Raw genomic sequence first — 19,604 nt, 5'->3', positions numbered from 1 at the left:
TTAAAATTATTTGAGAAAACCAATTTGTTGGTTTGTTATTGAGAGCCTGAGAGGTATAACCCGGTTTATGTGATTTTCTATACCATTTCATTATTATTTTTCAATCTTATCATTATCTTTTCTGTTCCATTTCTTTTTTTTTTTTTTCTTTTCTTTCGAATATTTGGAAGTTCAAGCCCGAAGATCCTACATTTTCCAGAGGCGGGATTCACACCAGGTTAAATTCATCTTCTTCGAAGAAGAGATCCTCCCGACGGGCGTCGAACCCAGTACCTCCATCAGGAAGATTTACCACTGGGCCAACACAACGTTGGTAGATTCCATTTCTTCATTAATCATTACTTTGAATTACCAATTGAATTTGGTTTTAAAACATTAACATTTTGTGTAATAATCTTAGATGTAGTTAGGGGTGTCAAAATGGGTTAATACCCATGGGTTACCCGAACCCGCCCATGATTTTAGTGGGTTTGGGTAGAATTTTTTTACCCATATATATAAATGGGTTTTAGTGGGTTACCTTATTAGGGTTATGAGTTTAATGGGTAAAACCCATTAGGGTCATGGGTTACCCATGGGATTCATAACCAAAACTAAAAAGTAAAATTTATATATATCTATATTGATATATTATGTAAAATTTATATAAATATATGTAAAATATCTTCTTTTCTTTACAACTATATATGTAAAATATCTAAAATAACTATTAAAGTTTACATTTTACCTAAAAATAAAAGTAAAAAGTAAAATATATGTATAACATTATTTTAATTAATTTATTATTAAAAGTAAAAAGTAAAATATATGTAAAATATATGTAAAATAAAAGTAAAAAGTAAAATAACTAGATTTTTTTAATTTATTATTTAAAAACTTTTGTTGGTTTACAATTTTATGTTATTTATTTTGGATTTTTATTATTTATATATTTTATTATACATATATATGGGTACCCATATAACCCATTAAGCCAATGAATTTCTACAATAATGAGTTTGGGTATGTAAATTCAACCCATATAAATATATGGGTCGGGTCAAACCCGTCCATTAAACACTCGAACCCATATGGGTTTGGGTCGGGTCGGGTCGGGTTACCCATTTTGACACCCCTAGATGTAGTGACTTTTAACTCTAGCTCGTGTGTTATTTACGATCGTAGTCAGTGAATTAAGAATCGGAGAAAGTAGAAAACTCTTGACATAGTAATATTATTGGATAACAATGCAGTTTTGAAATAGGAGAATTTTTTTTTAATAATACAAAGATCAACGATTCTTAGAATGATTTCATATAAGAGAAAATGAGAGTTGCTAGGAATCTAAACTTGCTATAAAATCCTAATTATATAGGTTTGTGGGTTTCTCATTAGATAATATTTGCGTTTTCTATGAATGCTCTAGTAAAATGACAAGGGAAATATGATTCTATAACCAACAAAAAATTAATAATTAAGAAATTAACACTTAATAAAAAAAACCGATATTGTGCATATTTGATGTAATAAAGACAAATCTAGCATCTGTTTGAAGTTCAAGCTCTTATTATTCTTATCTTCTTCTTCTTACTTGTTGCGTGAGAAATCTTATTTCTTGGCTACCATAAAAATTTGAATTGAGGTTTACTTTTATCGAAATTACAGTCACGAAATCTGCAGCTTCTGATTTCTTCTACGATAGGCCTGTATAGTTTCGAAGAGAGAAAGGCTTGTAAATTGCAGAAGGGTTGTCTATTTGAGGTTACGTTACTGATTTGACATTTCTTAAGGGGTGCTACTGAAATTTACTTGGGTTAAAACTAAGCCACGTCACCCTATCTCTCAACTTTGTCAGTCATCTTCACGTGCCTCTCATTTCCATCTTGACGAATGAGAAGGAGTTTCTAGTCTTTTCAGGTACCTTAGATGCTAAGGACTTCATTTCCAACTTTGTGGTGCTATATATTTAATTTCATCTCCCAAAAGCATCACTTTTACAAATCACCTAAATGACAATATGATACTTTATCACGAAAATAAAAAGAAATAAAAAAAAAAGAAAACAATTCAAATGACACAGTAATCCATTTACACTGATATCTTTCTAAATTGAATAAAGTAAACAACTAAACAAACATTTTCTCTAACACTTGCACCACTTCCTTCATGGACGGTCGCTTTTGAGGCAAGGAAGAGACACAACCATAGCCTAACTTCAAGCATGCAACAGCCTCATCCTCGCGGTGAGCCACATCATCCCTAATTGTCCCATCGACCAACCTCAAGAACCAACTTTTCTCATCGGTCTCAGAATCGCGAACCAAATCTCGATCAACCGAAAAAACTCTACCTGTGAGAAGCTCCAAGACTATAACACCAAAGGAATAGACATCCCATTTGTGGTTTGGCTTTTGGCTTGTCGACCACTCTGGTGGATGGTGCTGTGGGCTCGACACTGGTCCAGCCGTGAGTGAATGGGCCGGAGCCATAATACGATCAAGGCCCATATCTGTAATTATGGGCTCAAACTCGGAGTCCAAGAGAATGTTATTGGCCTTGATGTTGCCGTGCACATGCTTCTTCTCGTGGATGTAAGCAATTCCTCTAGCTATTCCTCTTGCTATCTTAAGCCGTGCCTCAAATGAGAGAGGATTATGAGAAGACGAGCCTGATTTTGCTGTTTTCAGATCAAACAAAATAAATGTTTAACATATATTCGGAAAAAAAAAAAATCTAGTTTCGAAATTAGATCAATAATAAACTCAGTGTTCTAAAAAGCGGTATAGGCGGTCGCATAGACTCCGACTAAACGCTAGGCGTTCAGGTTTAAATGATCGCTTTGACCGTCTAAAATAACATAAATCTTGGTTTAGTGTATTATTTTCAATTTCCAACTACATATGTTTAAATTTAAATGTTTTATCTCAATAGACATGGTTATAACCTTTCATAGGTTGTTTGATATAAATTAAAAAAAAAGTTTTTCTCTAATTTTTGTTTATAATTTAATAATTTTATTTTTCTTATATATTTTATATTATTTTTATCTATAATATTATATTTATAATATCTATACTAGTATAATCGCAGCACTTTTTGTGACGGGTGGGTAAAAAAGCTTTCGGGTATATCGGATATCCGACCCATTTTAAAAAATTCTTCACAAAAAATTTGTTGGGTCGGGTTATATTTAACCCAACTCATACACCGGATATTCCATATTTAATAATTTAGATTTTTAGAAGATTTGATTAAGATTTATAATTATGATTCTCCTATCATCTTTGTTTTATTTGTTTTTAATTGTTTTGAATCATCATATAATACATAAAGTAAAAAAAAAATCAATTTTTTTTCTGCATATACTATGATTCGAAATTTAAAAAACGGACATATATTATCCAATTGACGAAAATGTGTGTTCAACGTTCTACATCGATTAAAATATTTAGACAATGATTCAGAATCATATCATAAATAAGAACATTAATAAAATAAATAAGTTTTTTGGCGGGATGGGTTTGGCAGGACGGGTTTTTGAATCAACAATAATAAAAAGATTAAAATATCATTAATCCGCCGCTTCAATACGGATTTAATCCTTATTTTTTTTAATACAAATCACAGGACGGGTTAAGAAATTACGGAACGGGTTATATTTCGGAAATGATTTATATGGCGGACGAATTTGAATCAATATTTATATACCGCTTTAATACGGGTTAAATCCTCAGTTTATTAATAATTATCTCGTGGACTCGTGGTATACCGTTACTTAATAACAATTGTAAACTATAATATAAATAAATATGTTATAAGGAGATACAATTTACAAAATATTTTTATACTAACTTTAAAATTAAATCATCCCGCGATGTACCGCAGGTTAAATTCTAGTTTTATGTTATAAACGCTTTAACTGCCTAAAATCACTTAGGTTCCGATTAAATGTTCTAAGCACTAGGCGTTAGATCACCGTCTCCTTAGAGTCTACCGGTTTCTTGAACATATAATAAACTAAGAGAAGCGTGCTAAAATACGCCGACTATTAGTGCGTATTATAGCAAATATGAAGTAACGTACGCCGTTTATGGAAACTTACCGGAGATGGAGGAGAGAGGTAGGCTTCCATTTGGGACATAGTCGGAGATGAGAAGCTTCTCTTCTTTCCCCCAGACGAAGCCACGAACCCTAACGAGATTTGGGTGGCGAAGTTTAGCGATACCCTGAACTTCCTTTTCGAATTCCTTAAATTTCGCCGCCGGACAACTCTCCGCACCAATCCGCCGCACCGCAAAAGCCTCACCGTTCTCTAACACCGCTTTATACACGATTCCGTCGCTTCTGCTGGTTCCAAGTACGTAAGCTGATGCCTTTAATAGAGTATCTAGCTCTAGCTGAGTCTCTCCATCCACCGTCACTAGTTGAGTTTCAGTATTGTGTTTTAGACGCCCACCACTTGTTCGATTAAATGCCTCAATGGGTTTCTTGTCTTGAATTTGGTTCTCTACGTCACTCTCAGATGATGCTGACGTTGTTTCGTCGTACCCTCTAATTATCCACGAGCCACATCCCATTTTTGCAGGTGGAGATTTCGTGAACTCCGAGGCGGCGGCTAGGTTGTGTTTCGATTTCTTGACGGATAATGTATCGTTTTTCTCTAGACATTTTTGTAAGACGTTGAAAGTGCTGTATTCTTGGTAGCTTCTACGTTTCTTGAGCTGGTATATGTAGAGGATAAACATGGCTATGAGAGATAGAGCAGCTATATCTGCAAGTGTAATGCCGACGATTTTGCTTGGTTTTAGTTTGCTTTTGGCTGTTTGATTTGGTGATTCTATTGATGGAGTTGTTGGTGTTGGAGTTTTGGGCATGACTGCTATTGCTGGTGAAGTAGTTTCAGAGATATTTGGTGGGTCTGATAGAGTAGAAGGGATTGAACAAAGGGTGTTTAGTGGCTGACCACACAAGCCTATATTACCAGAAAAAGACTCGGTCTTTTGGTTAAGCAATGGTTGTGTACTAGGGATTGGTCCTGTTAGATTGTTGAAGGAGAGATCAAGGATGGCGCTTGCTGGAAATTTCTCGGTGAAAGATGGAGATATCATGCCGAAGATTTGATTTTGTGATAGGTTGAGGTAATGCAGACTTGTTCCTCCAAAGTCCGGAGGAAGAGATCCGTCTAGAAGATTTGAGGAAACATCCAGAACCTGTACTGATTCAAACCCGCTTGGAATATCGCCTGAAAAGGAATTCTTCGCCAAGGAAATGACTGTCAGATTCTTGAGAAGGGGGAGATTGGGAGGGATTTTGCCGGTGAAGGCGTTGGCAGAGAGATTCAAGAGCTGGAGACTAGCCACGTTGCTGATACTACCGGGTAGTTCACCAGAAACCTTGTTGTTACCAAGGGATAGAACACGAAGCTCACTGGCATTGGACACAGAATCCGACAGTGACCCATGGAAGAAATTGTTGGAGAGATCCAAGATCCTTAGATGTAGGATTGAAAACAAGTCGGGAGAAACAGAACCGAGAAGCTGTTTGTTGGGAAGAACCAAGCTTGTTACTCTTAACATGTCTGGGGTGTTGGGAGTCCCAAGCTCTGTACAGGTAACACCGGTCCAAGAGCACGGTGTTTCATCGTCGTAGTTCCAGTTTCGTAGAACAGAGAGAGGGTCATTGAGGATAGAGTATTTGAAAGAGAGTAAGGCAACACCATCAGTGTTAAGCGCTTGGATAAGAGTAGGGAGAAGTAGAAAAAAAAGATGGAAGAAGAGGTTGCTTCTGATGGAAGTCATGGTTTGAGTTCTTAGGTTTTCTCTTTTCTCTTGAGTATGTTTATGAAAATGCCTATTCATAGGATAGAGAGATGAGAAAGAGAGATGGTGAACCACTGCAAGTAATGATTGTTCTGTTCACCAAATTTTTTGAGATATTGGAGCAAAGCAAAACTATGAGGTTCTGCTTTGAGAAGGTGAGGTTGAAAGAGATAAAGGGGTTGGTAATTTTTTAATTCTTTATTCTTTTTTGTTTTGGTGAGCAATTCTTTATTCTTTTTGTCGTTGTTATTTTCTCATTTAGTAAGTACTTTGTCTTTTTTCGAAGTTCGTAAAAATGTCCGCAAAATTATAATGTTTTTTTTTTTGGGGTAGAATTATTATTCTTTGTTTTGTGTTTCTTCTGATCCAAAAAAAAAGAATATTCATAATTTTTGAATGTGGATTTAAACTTGAGATGTTTCCGAGAAAATGTATATATATATATATATACAAGGCCGGTCTTAGATTTTAAGTGGCCTAAAGCATAATTTTAAAAATATGGCTTTGAATTTTTTTTTTTTTAAAATAAATAAATTAATAACACAATAAAAAGGACAAAAACTAACCGAGGAGACTTGAAACTGGGAGGGAATCAGTAAATGTTACAGAGGAAAAGCTACTAGACTGTTGAGACTTTCTAAAATGTGGCCTCATTATTTTCTATATGATATATGGCCTAAAGCATATGCTTTAGTTGCCTTATGGATGGGCCGGTCTGTATATATATATAGGGATGTCAAATAGAAGGCAAGCAGGCGTAGAAGGCTACGTTGGATAGCTGAAAAGTATATATATATATATTGGGAATGTTCATTTTCATTATGCTATCCAATTATTCTTTGAATAATTTTCTCGAATTGATTGTGAATGCACTATGCTATTGGAAATTGAAAGCCTTCTTGTGGCAAACATATTAAAATCAGTAAATCACTACACCGTTGACCTGAACTTGTATAAAACTGTCTTTATTTAATTTATATATTTTTTGTTTTGTGTAAAGTAAGGAAATGCCTCTAATCAAAAAGTGAAGTAAGTGAAACAAAGCCATTAAGCATCATTTGTTAGCTCCTTTCTAACCTTACACTTTGTAATCATTTGCAGTAGCTCAAACAAACAGGTAACCAAAAATGATTGATGGAAACCTATAGTTAAACTTAAAATAAACACACAAAAAAGGTTAAACTTTTGAAATAACATATTTCATGAATTTTCAAATGATCATGGCTATGATTTGTTGCATGCTGGAGTAAAAAGATGGAACTGAGAGTAAAAAATAATAGAGGTAAAACAAATTTATATTCTCACGTAAATATTTTCTTTGGAAAAAAATATCGAAAAAAAACGTAAACTTTCAAATTTGGGACAAAAAAACATGAATTTTCGAAATATCATGTAAATCCTAAAGTTTAGTTTGACTTTTCGATTAAATGGTCAAGTTTCGTTGACTTGGCCATTTCGGACATGTCATTAACTTTCTATTACAGACTATCACGGAGTTAACTTTCCGTTAGAAGTTTCCGTTGAAATGACTTCGTTTTATTAGAATATAAGAAAGAAAAACTACATCCACGAAGAATCGAACTGCTGACTTTTGTGGACTCATAAGAGATTCTCAAACGGTGAGCTACAATAATATTTCGATATTATAGCAAATAGAGCATAGATATATACTAAAAATAACAATATACAATTACCTAAAAACTTATGCCACCTTTTGTAACTATTATCAATTAATAACCAATATTTAATATTTGCGCCAATTATGTATCGGGAAAAATATCACAAAATTATAAACTTTCGAAATTGGGACGATTTAATCATGAACTACGAAAAAGACATATAAATCGTAAAGGTTTTGTTGACTTTAAAATTAATTAACAAAGTTTGGTTGACTAGCCATTTTAGACATAGCGTTAAGTAGGCTAACAGAAAATGATTACGGTATTACACTCCCGTTTGCCTTCTCTATTATGTAAAAATGATATTTGATTATTGTAGCGACAAAACGACGTTGTTTCGACGATTTGGGAAAACTTAAACCTAAATCCCCAAATCGATTTCATTCCTTAACCCTAGAACTTCTTCTTCGAGACCACCTCCATCGTTGCTTCTTCTTCCACACCACCTCGATCGTTTACTTCTGCCTCGACACCACCTGCATCATTTACTTCTGCCTCTGACACCACCTACATCGTTTTCTTCTGCCACGACACCACCTCTTTCATTTTCTTGTGGAACACATACCATGTCCCATTGTCCCTTTTCACCAACTTCTTCGTTGTTCAACAGAGGGAGCGAGAGAGAATTCTAGAGTTAAGGAATGAAATCGATTTGAGGATTTAGGTTTAAGTTTCCCCAAATCATCGAAACGACGTCGTTTTGTCGCTACAGTAAACAATATCATTTTGACATAACAGAGAAGGCAAACGAGAATTTAGTTTTCTATTCGCCTACTTAACGTTGTTAACCAAATTTTGTTAATTAATTTTAGAGTCAACAAAAATTTTACGATTTATATGTTTTCTTCGTAGTTCATGATTAAATCGTCCCAAATTTGAAAGTTCATGATTTTTTTGACATTCTTCCCATTATGTATCTAATGACATTGTCTAGTATATTTTATTTAAAAGTAGTTAAAGATATCACCAATTATCTGGCGCCAATTTTAGATAACAACTATTATGGGCCAAGTATATTATAAAAATATATATATATCTAATTTATGTTATGAATTAATGGGTTGTTATATGGATGCACATTATAAGCCCATTAGAAAGTTCTAGATTACTTTGACTCAAATCTAAACCCTAATGTTTGTATCCCTATATGTATGTTATCTATATATACATTTTTGGATGACTTTTAGCAAATAAATCCTGGAGTTGGAATGTATTTACGGATGAATGCCATTGGCATTAATTATTTAAATTTGAAAAATATTAATTAAAGATATTACCAACACGATTTCGAGAATCATAAATTCATATCTTCCTTAATTTTCTGAGTCATTAATGTGATAATCTTTAGGAAATATTTCTCTGTAAAAAAAAAAATCCACATTAATGAAGGCATTAAAATTGACATAATATATGGTGCGTTTATTTTAGTTAATATCTAATTTAAAGGATTTGTTTTCTTTTATTATTAATAAACGAATAACATGTATAGAAATAAAAGATTTTTCTTGCGACTCCATAATAAAAATATTAAACTCTTATTTTCTACATTTCTTACACATAATATCCTCTTATTCAATAACAAAAAATATATATTGCATATTTTTAAAAATATTTATAATATTTAAATTATATAAAAAGTTTGTAATATTAATATTATTTCAACTCTATACAAATTTAATATATATGTATATATATCTTATGGGAACCATTTAAAAGAAATTTTTAAATTGACTTGAATTATATAGCTTTTAAATAAAAGTATTATTAAAAAGAAAAATAACTAAATGATGTTTAATTTCACGGGATGGGTAATATGATGGGACGGGTTTGGGTTGATATTTATAAAAGATAGTATACCACGGGTGAAATCCTAAAATTAACAATCAAAATAATCTATCAAACAAATTACATTTTGATTTTTTTAAGAAAATATAGCCCCGCGGTGTACTGCGGGTTAAAATCTAGTATCTTATACAATTGATCAATAACAGAGAGTTACAAACTCTAAAACTTTTTTGTTCACAACAATTTAAAAATATTTCGCGCCATTTGTAGTAAAGTGTCTTTCTCTAATTATATCTACTGGCTAGTGACACAACTGTATTTAATAAATAGGTAACACATATCTTTTTAAGTAATAAACTATTACATATGTTAAGTATATAGAGCTAGAATAGTTAAAAATATCTTTTTCTAATTACATATAGACAAGAGATATATATTATTCACTTCCCTTATATGTATTGACATTACTTGGAAAACATTCCGAGACACTTGTATATATATTGTGAGTAATGTAATGAAAAAGCTATCGAGATGTACCAATTTACATGTATCAATTATCATTAAAGATAATTAAAATATTTTGAACCAATCATCTTTGAAGACAATTGTATGTCAAATAATTATTAACAAATCAAATAAATGATTTAAACAATTGATGAGTTCAATATAAACATTAAATTAATGATGATGTGGATGCATGAGAATGGAGAACATAAGAGAGGAACTTACTTATACTTAAAATATTGCTAGTCAACCAAAAATTAATCCAAATATTAGACAAAAATAAAATAAATTGTTGTGAACTGTGTCCTCTCATTAATAGAATAAGGGATATATATACAATGATAATAGCAGGATACATAGAATAAGGTAAAACCCTAATGGGCCATGGGCCGGTTATGGAGTCCATCCATATGGTTTATAACACTCCCCCTTGGAAGACATAACCGTGCCCGATACTAAACCGGGATCTCTATAATGCGCTGGGGAATGTTGCCTCATTAAAACCTTACCAGGAAAACCCAGTGGGACAAAACCATGGTGAAGGAAAAAGAGTACAACACGCATTACTCTCCCTGATTTGAGCATCACTGTAGATCCTTAAGTCCGCGCATCCCGATCTGATGAATGAGCTTCCGGAACGTTGAAGTCGGCAATGATTTGGTGAATAGGTCGGCTGAATTCTCACTTGACCGGATCTGTTGAACTTTGACCTGACCGTCCTTCTGTAATTCATGAGTGAAGATGAACTTAGGCAGAATATGCTTCGTTCGATCCCCTTTGATATAGCCATCCTTTAGTTGAGCAATACAAGCTGTGTTGTCTTCAAATATGATGGTCTTTGATGTAGTAGTAGTAGTAGTAGTAGTAGTATTAGTAGTAGTAGTAGTAGTAGCTGCGCCTTAAGGAAGACTGCCTACGTACCCTTGGAAGGGATCAAGCCACACGTAATTCCTATTCATTGACCATGCCATAATCTGATCTTATGAATAACCTGCATCAGCAAATCAAACTAAACCAAAACAAACTGGATCTTCTTTGGTTAGATCAGTATAGAATAAACCCAAGTAAACAACGCAGGAAGAATAAACTTTAAAATTTAACCAAACCTTCCTTTAAACCTTTCCAGTGCCTTTGGGTTGATCATGAACTAAATTTAGACAGGAGACTCACGGCAAAACAAATGTTTGGTCTAGTGTGTCTAGCAAAATTCATTAGAACTCCTATGGCACTGAAGTATGGCATTTCCGGACTGAGTGGATCACTATCCAATATGAGGCTTCTCACCACCATTGGGCCTGGTCAATGGGCGGGCCTGGTCCTTATTAAATTTCCTTGAGTACTCTTTCAGTGTATGCCATTTGATGCACAAGGATTCCATTATTCACGTACTCAGGTTGTAATCCCAAACAGAACTTAATTATTGCCTAGGTCTTTCATTTGAGATTCTTTCTTTAGATATACTCAACTGTTTGGGCGATTACCCAGAGGTTTAAATCATTCATATACACTTCTATGATTACAAATCCTTTGTTTGCAAACTTCTTGATAAAAATACATGGACTGATCGGATCGTTTTTATAGCCTTCTCTGATGAGATATTCACTTAACCGGTTATACCACATATGTCCGCTTTGTTTCAGTCCATATAAGGATTTGTCCAGCCTTATGCAGTGCTGTTCTCGAGAATCTTTCTTATCTTTGAGCTCAATACCCTCTGGTAATCTCATATATTATCCAGTGGACTTATATAAATATGCAGGCATTACATCCATTAGCCGCAAATCTTTCTCTTTTATATAGCCAGACTTAGCAAAGATTTAAATGTCTTAGCATCCACCACAGGGGAGAATATCTCCTCTATTTCTGGTCTTTGTGTGAATCCTTGTGCGACAAGCCGTGTCTGATATATTACGCTTTCACTATGTTTATTTCACACAATCACAAAGACTCATTTGTCCCACTGGCTTTACATTGAATGGTGTCCTTTGTATTGGACCAAACACATTCTTCTTTTTGATGATTCTTAGCTCCACGTTTTATGGTCTTGTACCATTTTAATCAATCAGGTCTTTGAGTGCACTCTAGTATAGACGTGGGCTCCTGATCCTTATTCATTTCAGTTGCTACCTTGTACGCAAATATTTTATCATTGATGTCGACATCTTTTCGGTTCCATTGTATTCTAGACATGATATAGTTTATAGAGATCTCTTTACACCTTCAGGACCTTGAGGTTTGGCGTCCCAAACCTCATTGATTGGTACCTTAGGGTTATGTCTATTAGCCGGCCATGTCTATGGTTTCTTGAACCTTCTCGGTTTCCCTTGCACCTTTCTTTGATTTCCGAGGGTTCTTGTCTTTGGAACCTTTTGGGTCTACCACATTTCTTACGTGTTGTAGCCTCTGTAGCAACTTGATTGTGTTCCTTGTGAACATCAATACGTACTGGTGCATTACAAGCTGGTATGTACGATTTTGTTACTCTCTTTGGGTCATCATAGGAATCTTGGCAACTGTTTTAGCTAGCTTTTTCAGATATATAGTCTTTTGGATCTCTGATGGAGTCCGAGGATCTTGCCATGTGAAGGATGTTTGATTCCATGTAAGTTCTTTGACCAGCTTGTTAGTCTCTCCACCCAGTGTTGGGAAAACGGATTCATTGAGATGACAATCCTTGAATCTGGCCTTTGGCTCGAGATACTTAATGATGGTGGGAGAATCATTGTTAACGTATATTCCCATCCCCTTTTGAGGTCCCATCATTTGCTCTCTGTCGTGGTGCAATGGGTACATAGACTGAACACCCAAATGTCTTAAGATGGGAAACGTCTGGCTCATGACCCGTTAGCAATTGGGATGGGGAATATCTATGCTCACTAGAATGGCCTGATGCGTATAAGCTCTTGTTGCATGTAATATTGTGTGTCCCCAAGCAGCTACTGTCAGTTCAAGTATGGACATGTGCAACGGGGTATACTACTCTCCCCCTCATGGACATACTGTAGCCATAAAACGCTTGAGACATAATTTACCAGCATTATCTAGACATATAGTCTTAAGTATGTGGGCTCACAGACTTATGGTCTGGGCCAACAATCTAGCAAACACCAAGTTTCTAGTTGCTTTGACTGGTGATGACCTTAGTATGGGTTTCCCTTGTGTACATGCTGCACACGTGAGGTCCTTAAGGAGTGTGCCCTTTTGATTTTAATATCAGCTTTACGCATCATGTTAGAACCAGGCTGGCCAAGCCGGTCATGCCATTAGTGAATTTCTCAGTAAACCCTTTTGTTTACTGTATTAGCCTCTATCATATTGACCTTGGCATAGTAAAGGTCTATGACGCGGGTATAGTCTCTAAGACCTTCTCATGGTCTTGGGTGCTCTTAGTAATATATGGGAATCCTTTGTTCCCTTCACCCTTAGTTTCAATGTGGAAACCATTCAAACACTTTTCTTTGAAACTCAACAAGGCCCCTTTGAGCTGGGTGAATATGAAGCATCTGAGGATGCGTGCCCTTGGGAATATGGGCCTGCCCTTAGCCTTCACTAAATTTAGCTATACCCGCAATTTGGCTAATCAACCATGTCTTTGGATATTTCGTTGGCATTCTGAAGTCTCATAGTCATCTATCTCATGGTCGAAATCTTCTTTACCATTGTGATGAAATGAGCTTCTAGATTCTTTTCAAACTCTCTTGATAGAGATCAATGAGATGCTTAGGAGTCATGCACGTCTTAGTCCAATGGTTTCCCCATTCCTCATCAGTGGCAAACAAGTTTATTTGAGTGTTGTGGTTTGGGTATACCACGGCCTCTAACTCGATTACGACCAAAGTCGGGTCGGCGGCCTTAACCATATGAATGGTTTCCTTGACCATATAAATTATAATTGCCATGATACTTATCTCTTTGGACGTGGTTAGACTCTTTAGTCTCTTTAGGCTCTTTAGGCTCTTCAGCCCAATGGGCTTCTCATAATGGGGTAGGACCAGGAGGTCTCATTTCACTATTCATAACTCATTGTTTTGCTCAGCAAGTAGCAAAACAAGAGTTTAGACTTGCATATGTGGTAAAAACCTTTTTTTTTTTTTTTTTCACGATATTGTTGTTGAGGCAATATATTGTTTGTGTGAAAGGTCGAGAATGCTTTCTTTAGCAAGTCATTCTCAGTAATTTCCTCACCACGGAATCTCAGTATTGACACTATTTTAAATAGTGCTGAGTTATACTCATTCATGGATTTGAATTCTTGGAATCTGAGATTCTTTCGATCGAATCGGGCTTTTGGGTAATAGCACCGTTTTTTTTTTTCAACTCTGTCATGAGGTCCAGAGGATTCTTAATAGTGAGGTACTGATTTTGAGACTCTCATTGAGGTGATGGCGTATGTTAGTAATCGCCTTATATCTTTCTCTTCTGGTGACATTGTTTCCTTCCATAATAGATTCACCAAGCCCTTTTTCCTTTAGGACAATCTTAGTGTCCAAAGCCCATTTTAAATAATTGTCACCAGAGGCATTGAGTGCCGTGTATTCATAATAGTTGATTTCTGATATCTATAATATATAGAGTTAAATGAGAACTCATGTAATCGGTTAGACCAAGTCATGCGGTATTTGAGACCGAGCCATGCTTGTCTTCAGCAAGTGTTTTCTAAACAATCATGTTATATATATATATATGGATGAAATCAACCCTAGAAGATTGATCTAGTATGCAACAACCAAACAATCGGATCATACTAGATTAGGATATTAGGATTTCGCGGTTAAGTTTTAGGGTTTTAGCATCCGCGATTTATAGTACTAGGGTTTTTGCTAGGATTTCGGTTTTATGTATGGAACTTTCTATTTATGGAAACTTTCCTTATATGGAACTTTCCTTTTATGGAAAATTTCTATTTCTCATCTAGAAAGAAATCCTAAACAATTATGTACTTTAGGGTTTTGGAATATTTCCTTATGAAGGGGTTTCCTATTTTGGTAACTTTCCATTTTGGGAAACTTACTATTTTAGGAAACCTTTTATTTTGGGAAACTTGCTATTTTACGAAACTTTCTATTTCTGTAAACTTTCTTTATATGGAACTTTCTATTTCTGGAAACTTTCCATTTATAGGAAGCTTGATCTTAAACCGTGACTTAGGGTTTATTAAACCATTTAACCTAGGATTTAGGGTTTTGGTTTACTTTCGGTTTAACCTAGGGTTTATATTAAAACATTCAATCTATCATGCCATTAAACATCTTTCCATTCACTAACTTCTTAATTAATTCTCCAATCATAAATCAAATCACATGTGCCAATTTTCATGTAAATTTTATCTTATCAAACTTTAATTGGATCATGTATATAAAGCATAATAAATAAATAGCACTTATCTTAATTGGAGAACTGAAACAGACACCCGAGATCTGATACGGAGATTGGAAACAGTTATGTCTCTTAGCTGGTTGGGACCTCCTACAAAATCTCAATATATATAATCCTGATTCCTGAGAAATTCAAAATTTTGCTCATAGAAACATGGCTATTACATTAGTAAAAAGAAAAAAAAATAGGGTTTCTGTAATATACTGCATAAAACAGTTCAGAATCAATAACATATAATCCGTGCATAAATCTTACAAAAATATAGACAGGATTGATAATAAATAATCCGTGCAAAATTTGTGCAAATCTACAGACAGAATTGACAACAGATAATCTGTGTAAAATTCGTGCAGAAATACAGATAAAATTGATAACATATAATCCGTGCAAAATTCGTGCAAAACTACAGACAGAATTGACAATAGATAATCTGTGCAAAATTCGTGCAGAAATACAGACAAAATTGATAACATATAATCCGTGCAAAATTCGTGCAAAACTACAGACAGAATAGATAACAGATCATCTGTGCAAAGTTCGTGCAGAAATACAGACAGGATTGATAACAGATAATCCGTGCAAAATTCGTGCAGAAACAAATATGAACAGAAAACTTATCTCGATAGAGTTTAAAATTTTGTTTGCAGAGACAGCTAGGGTTTTGGTTTTGGTTTTTGTGAGAGAGATTTAGGGTTTCGGGATTTTCTAATTTTTAGGATAAGAGGCTATCGTGCTGATAACGTGTTGTGAACTGTGTCCTCTCATTAATAGAATAAGGGATATATATACAATGATAATAGCAGGATACATAGAATAAGGTAAAACCCTAATGGGCCATGGGCCGGTTATGGAGTCCATCCATATGGTTTATAACATAAATTAATTAAATAGTAGATGCAAATTCGTATAGCGGCGAATGTATAATCAAATATATGATGAACAAAACGAATCCCTACAATGTTGCCAAAAACATCGATCATGACATAATTATTTTTAAACTAAAAATTAGTTTGCTAATCATTAATTAAGATCATTAATATTGATCTTCTTTTCTTAAGAAATTTTTATGACTTCTTAAGACATGTATAAGAAGTTTTTAAGAATTTTATTAAAAGAAATTTTTTTTAAAGAACTTTGTTGAATTCAAAAGAATATCATTTATTTTAGTATACTGAAACATTCTTATAATTTTAATATTTCAATTTTGACTCTAAAGCATTTCTTTTTTTTTTTGCTTAAAATAGTATATTTTATTTAAATAGTCCAAAAGAAACAATATATATATATATATATATATATATATATATATATATATATATATATATATATAGAAAAAGAAATATATTACTATGTTATAACCAATGTTCATAAAATGAGGATTCACTTTTCAAATTACTAGAACATAGAAGAAGAAACAGCTCAAGATACAATAAGCAAATAACCAATATAAAATGAATAATAAATCAAGGTTTCTGATTTTTTTTTTTTTAAATACAAAGTTCATTTTAGTTAATTAAATTAAATTTACAATGAAAAAAACATGATAAAGATGCTTAGTACGGCTTATAGCAGCATAAGCTACCACAACCACTTTAGCTTCAGCCACATATCTCATTGCTTTCTTGGTCCCCATGTCTGCCGCTTCCTTCTCTCATTTCGTTTCTGTCACCATAAATCATGCGATATAAGTATATAACTCATATTCGATCATGAGGTGATGCCTCAGCGACAAGAAAGGTTGAGTACTCTCCCATAAGTTAGATGGGTTAAGTTGCATTTTGCTGCTGCTTTAATATGACTAACCCATTGGTGCATTAACCATTAAGATGTCGGATCTTCCTAAGGGACTATGAGAAAAAAATGAAGATGTTTTATCTATTAAAAAATAAGATAAAGATAGGGAATTTGATTTAAAATAGTCGAAGACATGAAATATTTTTTATCTATGGTTGGAAAATAGATGGGAAAGGAAATGCGTATCTCTCATCATTCCTGGCCGTAAGAAACTCTAGAAAATATTTCTGTTAGATGGTACATGAATATGCGGAAACAATGGATATGGGCTGCGATAAAAGAATGGTAGTATCATAGGTGAACCATTAGGATTAGGGACTTCTTCTGTGTTTGTGTCCTCTTGGCTACTTGAATATGAAATCTCAGAGACATCACGAGTAAAGTGCTCAGTAATGAAGAAAGAACACTCTACATAAAGACATTGTAAACCCCTACGGTGTTTTGAGAGGGTGAGGATGTGAAAGTGCAAATGTTGCCAAAGTTTTACAACATCAAAGTATCAATGTAACCATATTTAGTGTAAATCTTACTCAAAAGGATATTGTTGACCTAAGCATCCAAAAGGGCACACCTCCGATTTTACAATCAAGAAGATACACAAAACATTATTTAAGCATTACTCTATACAAGATTTAGTAGACTAATAATACGAAAAAATATCTTTTAAGCATCAAAAACTTTATGTCTATTAGATGCAGTAAATTGTAAGATAAACATGTTTTTGTAAAATTCATTAAAAATATATGATCAATTCAAAAATGAAACAAATATTACCAATTGAGAGAAGTATCCAGGATCATTGTCTTCTTCTTGTTCATCATCATCAGCAATCATATTATCGGCATTGAAATGGGTGCCGTTTGCAAAACGCCATTGACCTGGTTCTATATTCCTACAGTTTGGACATTCCATGAAACCCTTTGCATTATATGCTGAGCCAATACAATCTGTACACAAAGAAAATATATCAACACAACATTGTTAGATATTTATGAATAACAATAGCCCATAAAATATTAATAAAAAACAGAGTGATGAACTGGATGTATCAAATGCAAGTAGATTAAAAAAAATTAATATACTTGTGAATGAATAAAACTGATCCAAAATATCACAAATCATAGATCACAATCTCAAACATATAACTCTTTCAAAATACGTATTTTTTTTAACATTTGAGAAACTAAGGATCTATACTTCTATAAACGAATTGAAAAGGGAGATATTTTATATCACTCATATTAACAAGAGCAAATCAATGAATTTTTTCCTTCACAAATAAAAATCATATTCAATAAAATTAAATAAAAGTAATAATTTGGTATGCAAATTTTTTTTAAGAAATTACCGGGATGAAACTTGTGAGCACATTTAAGTGTCACAAGTGTTCGATGAACATCATTATCATTGACTAGAGTCCCATGACAAATCAAACACGAATCCAAGTCACTGGGAGAATCAGAGTCACTGGGAGAATCCGAGTCATTCGGAGAATCACGGCGGTTCTCTTCATCAATAGGATTCAGAGAATCACGAATCTCTTCATCAACAAGATTCAGAGAATCACGATTCTCTTCATCAACATGATTCAGAGAGTCATGATTCTCTTCATCAACAAGATTCGTAGCATCACGATTCTCTTCATTAACATGATCAACGTGTAGGACCTGAATATTTCAACATAGGCACAATCTCATATTTGTAAAGCAAATAACATAGAACAAGTATCAAATATCAATAATACCAAAAGGATGATTGAAGAACGGAGATCGACGGTGGTAAACAGAGTCGAAAACTTTGATGATCTCTTTCCTTAACTCAAAAATCGCCCCGTAGTGCGCCGGTTTGATGACAATTAGAGTCCCAGGATAAAACTGTTTCTCCTTTTGATTCGCAACACTCAAATCAAAAGCTAATCGAACACTAGCTTTGTGTTGTACTCTCAGACTCGAACTAGAAAAGAGAAGAAGAAGAAGGAGATTGTTATGTTGTTGAACGTGTATCAGAATGAGAGACAATGGCCATCGTTTTATACACAAAATCTCAACGTACACACAATTAAGAGGAGGATACGACACTTATGAGAATTGATTTTCAATTTCAAAGTCAAAAGAATTATTCCACCTTAATTGTCGTTGACTGATTTTGTTGTTACAAAACCTAATATTAAAGGAGATATTTATTGATTTAATTAACAAATTTAATCAAAACAACTTAGGAAAATAAGAATAATCTTATGGCTTATAAGCCCATTTTCCATTTCTCAAATCCCAAATACAGCCCATGTGTAATTGGGTTTCTCCTTTAACTTCCAAAGTAGGCCATTTGATTCTAAGTCAAAATTCCAAGCTTTACAAGCTACCCACTTCAGACATCTATTTCTCATTCATACGAACTTCGTTTTTAACATTCAAATACACTACCGTGTAATGCACGCAGCAACGATTACATCGTGCCCAAGAACCTGTCATTCCGATGAACGTCTTCACTGGAAAATCCCCGGAAAATGATCAAAAACCACTTCGTCAAAAACAAGTTCCAACACAACGTTGAGGTCAAAAGTTTCATCGTCAACTGGTTCAAGGTTGAGGTCAAAAGCAATTTTTTGCCTTCATTAACATTGTTACTTCCTGAATTCATAGTCATAGTATTATGGGACCCTAGTATT

At 34.0% G+C, this 19,604-nt stretch overlaps 1 protein-coding gene and 1 pseudogene across 1 annotated transcript; both read right to left on the bottom strand.

Moving 5' to 3' along the window:
- Positions 1–1,916: 1,916 nt before the first annotated feature.
- LOC9319957 (receptor protein kinase-like protein At4g34220) lies at positions 1,917–6,141 on the bottom strand. Its single transcript, XM_021033697.1, has 2 exons — positions 4,082–6,141; positions 1,917–2,656 (listed from the first exon to the last, which is right to left on the bottom strand). Exons 1-2 carry the CDS (start codon positions 5,835–5,837, stop codon positions 2,106–2,108), a joined length of 2,307 nt encoding a protein of 768 aa, XP_020889356.1. The 5' UTR covers positions 5,838–6,141; the 3' UTR covers positions 1,917–2,105.
- Positions 6,142–16,573: 10,432 nt separating this feature from the next.
- LOC9319956 lies at positions 16,574–19,582 on the bottom strand (annotated as a pseudogene).
- Positions 19,583–19,604: the final 22 nt, after the last annotated feature.

This window comes from Arabidopsis lyrata, assembly GCF_000004255.2.
Source record: "Arabidopsis lyrata subsp. lyrata unplaced genomic scaffold ARALYscaffold_3, whole genome shotgun sequence".
Classification (NCBI taxonomy): domain Eukaryota; kingdom Viridiplantae; phylum Streptophyta; class Magnoliopsida; order Brassicales; family Brassicaceae; genus Arabidopsis; species Arabidopsis lyrata.
The sequence above is the reverse complement of the archived record's forward strand: the minus strand, read 5'-3'. Positions and strand labels throughout refer to the sequence as shown.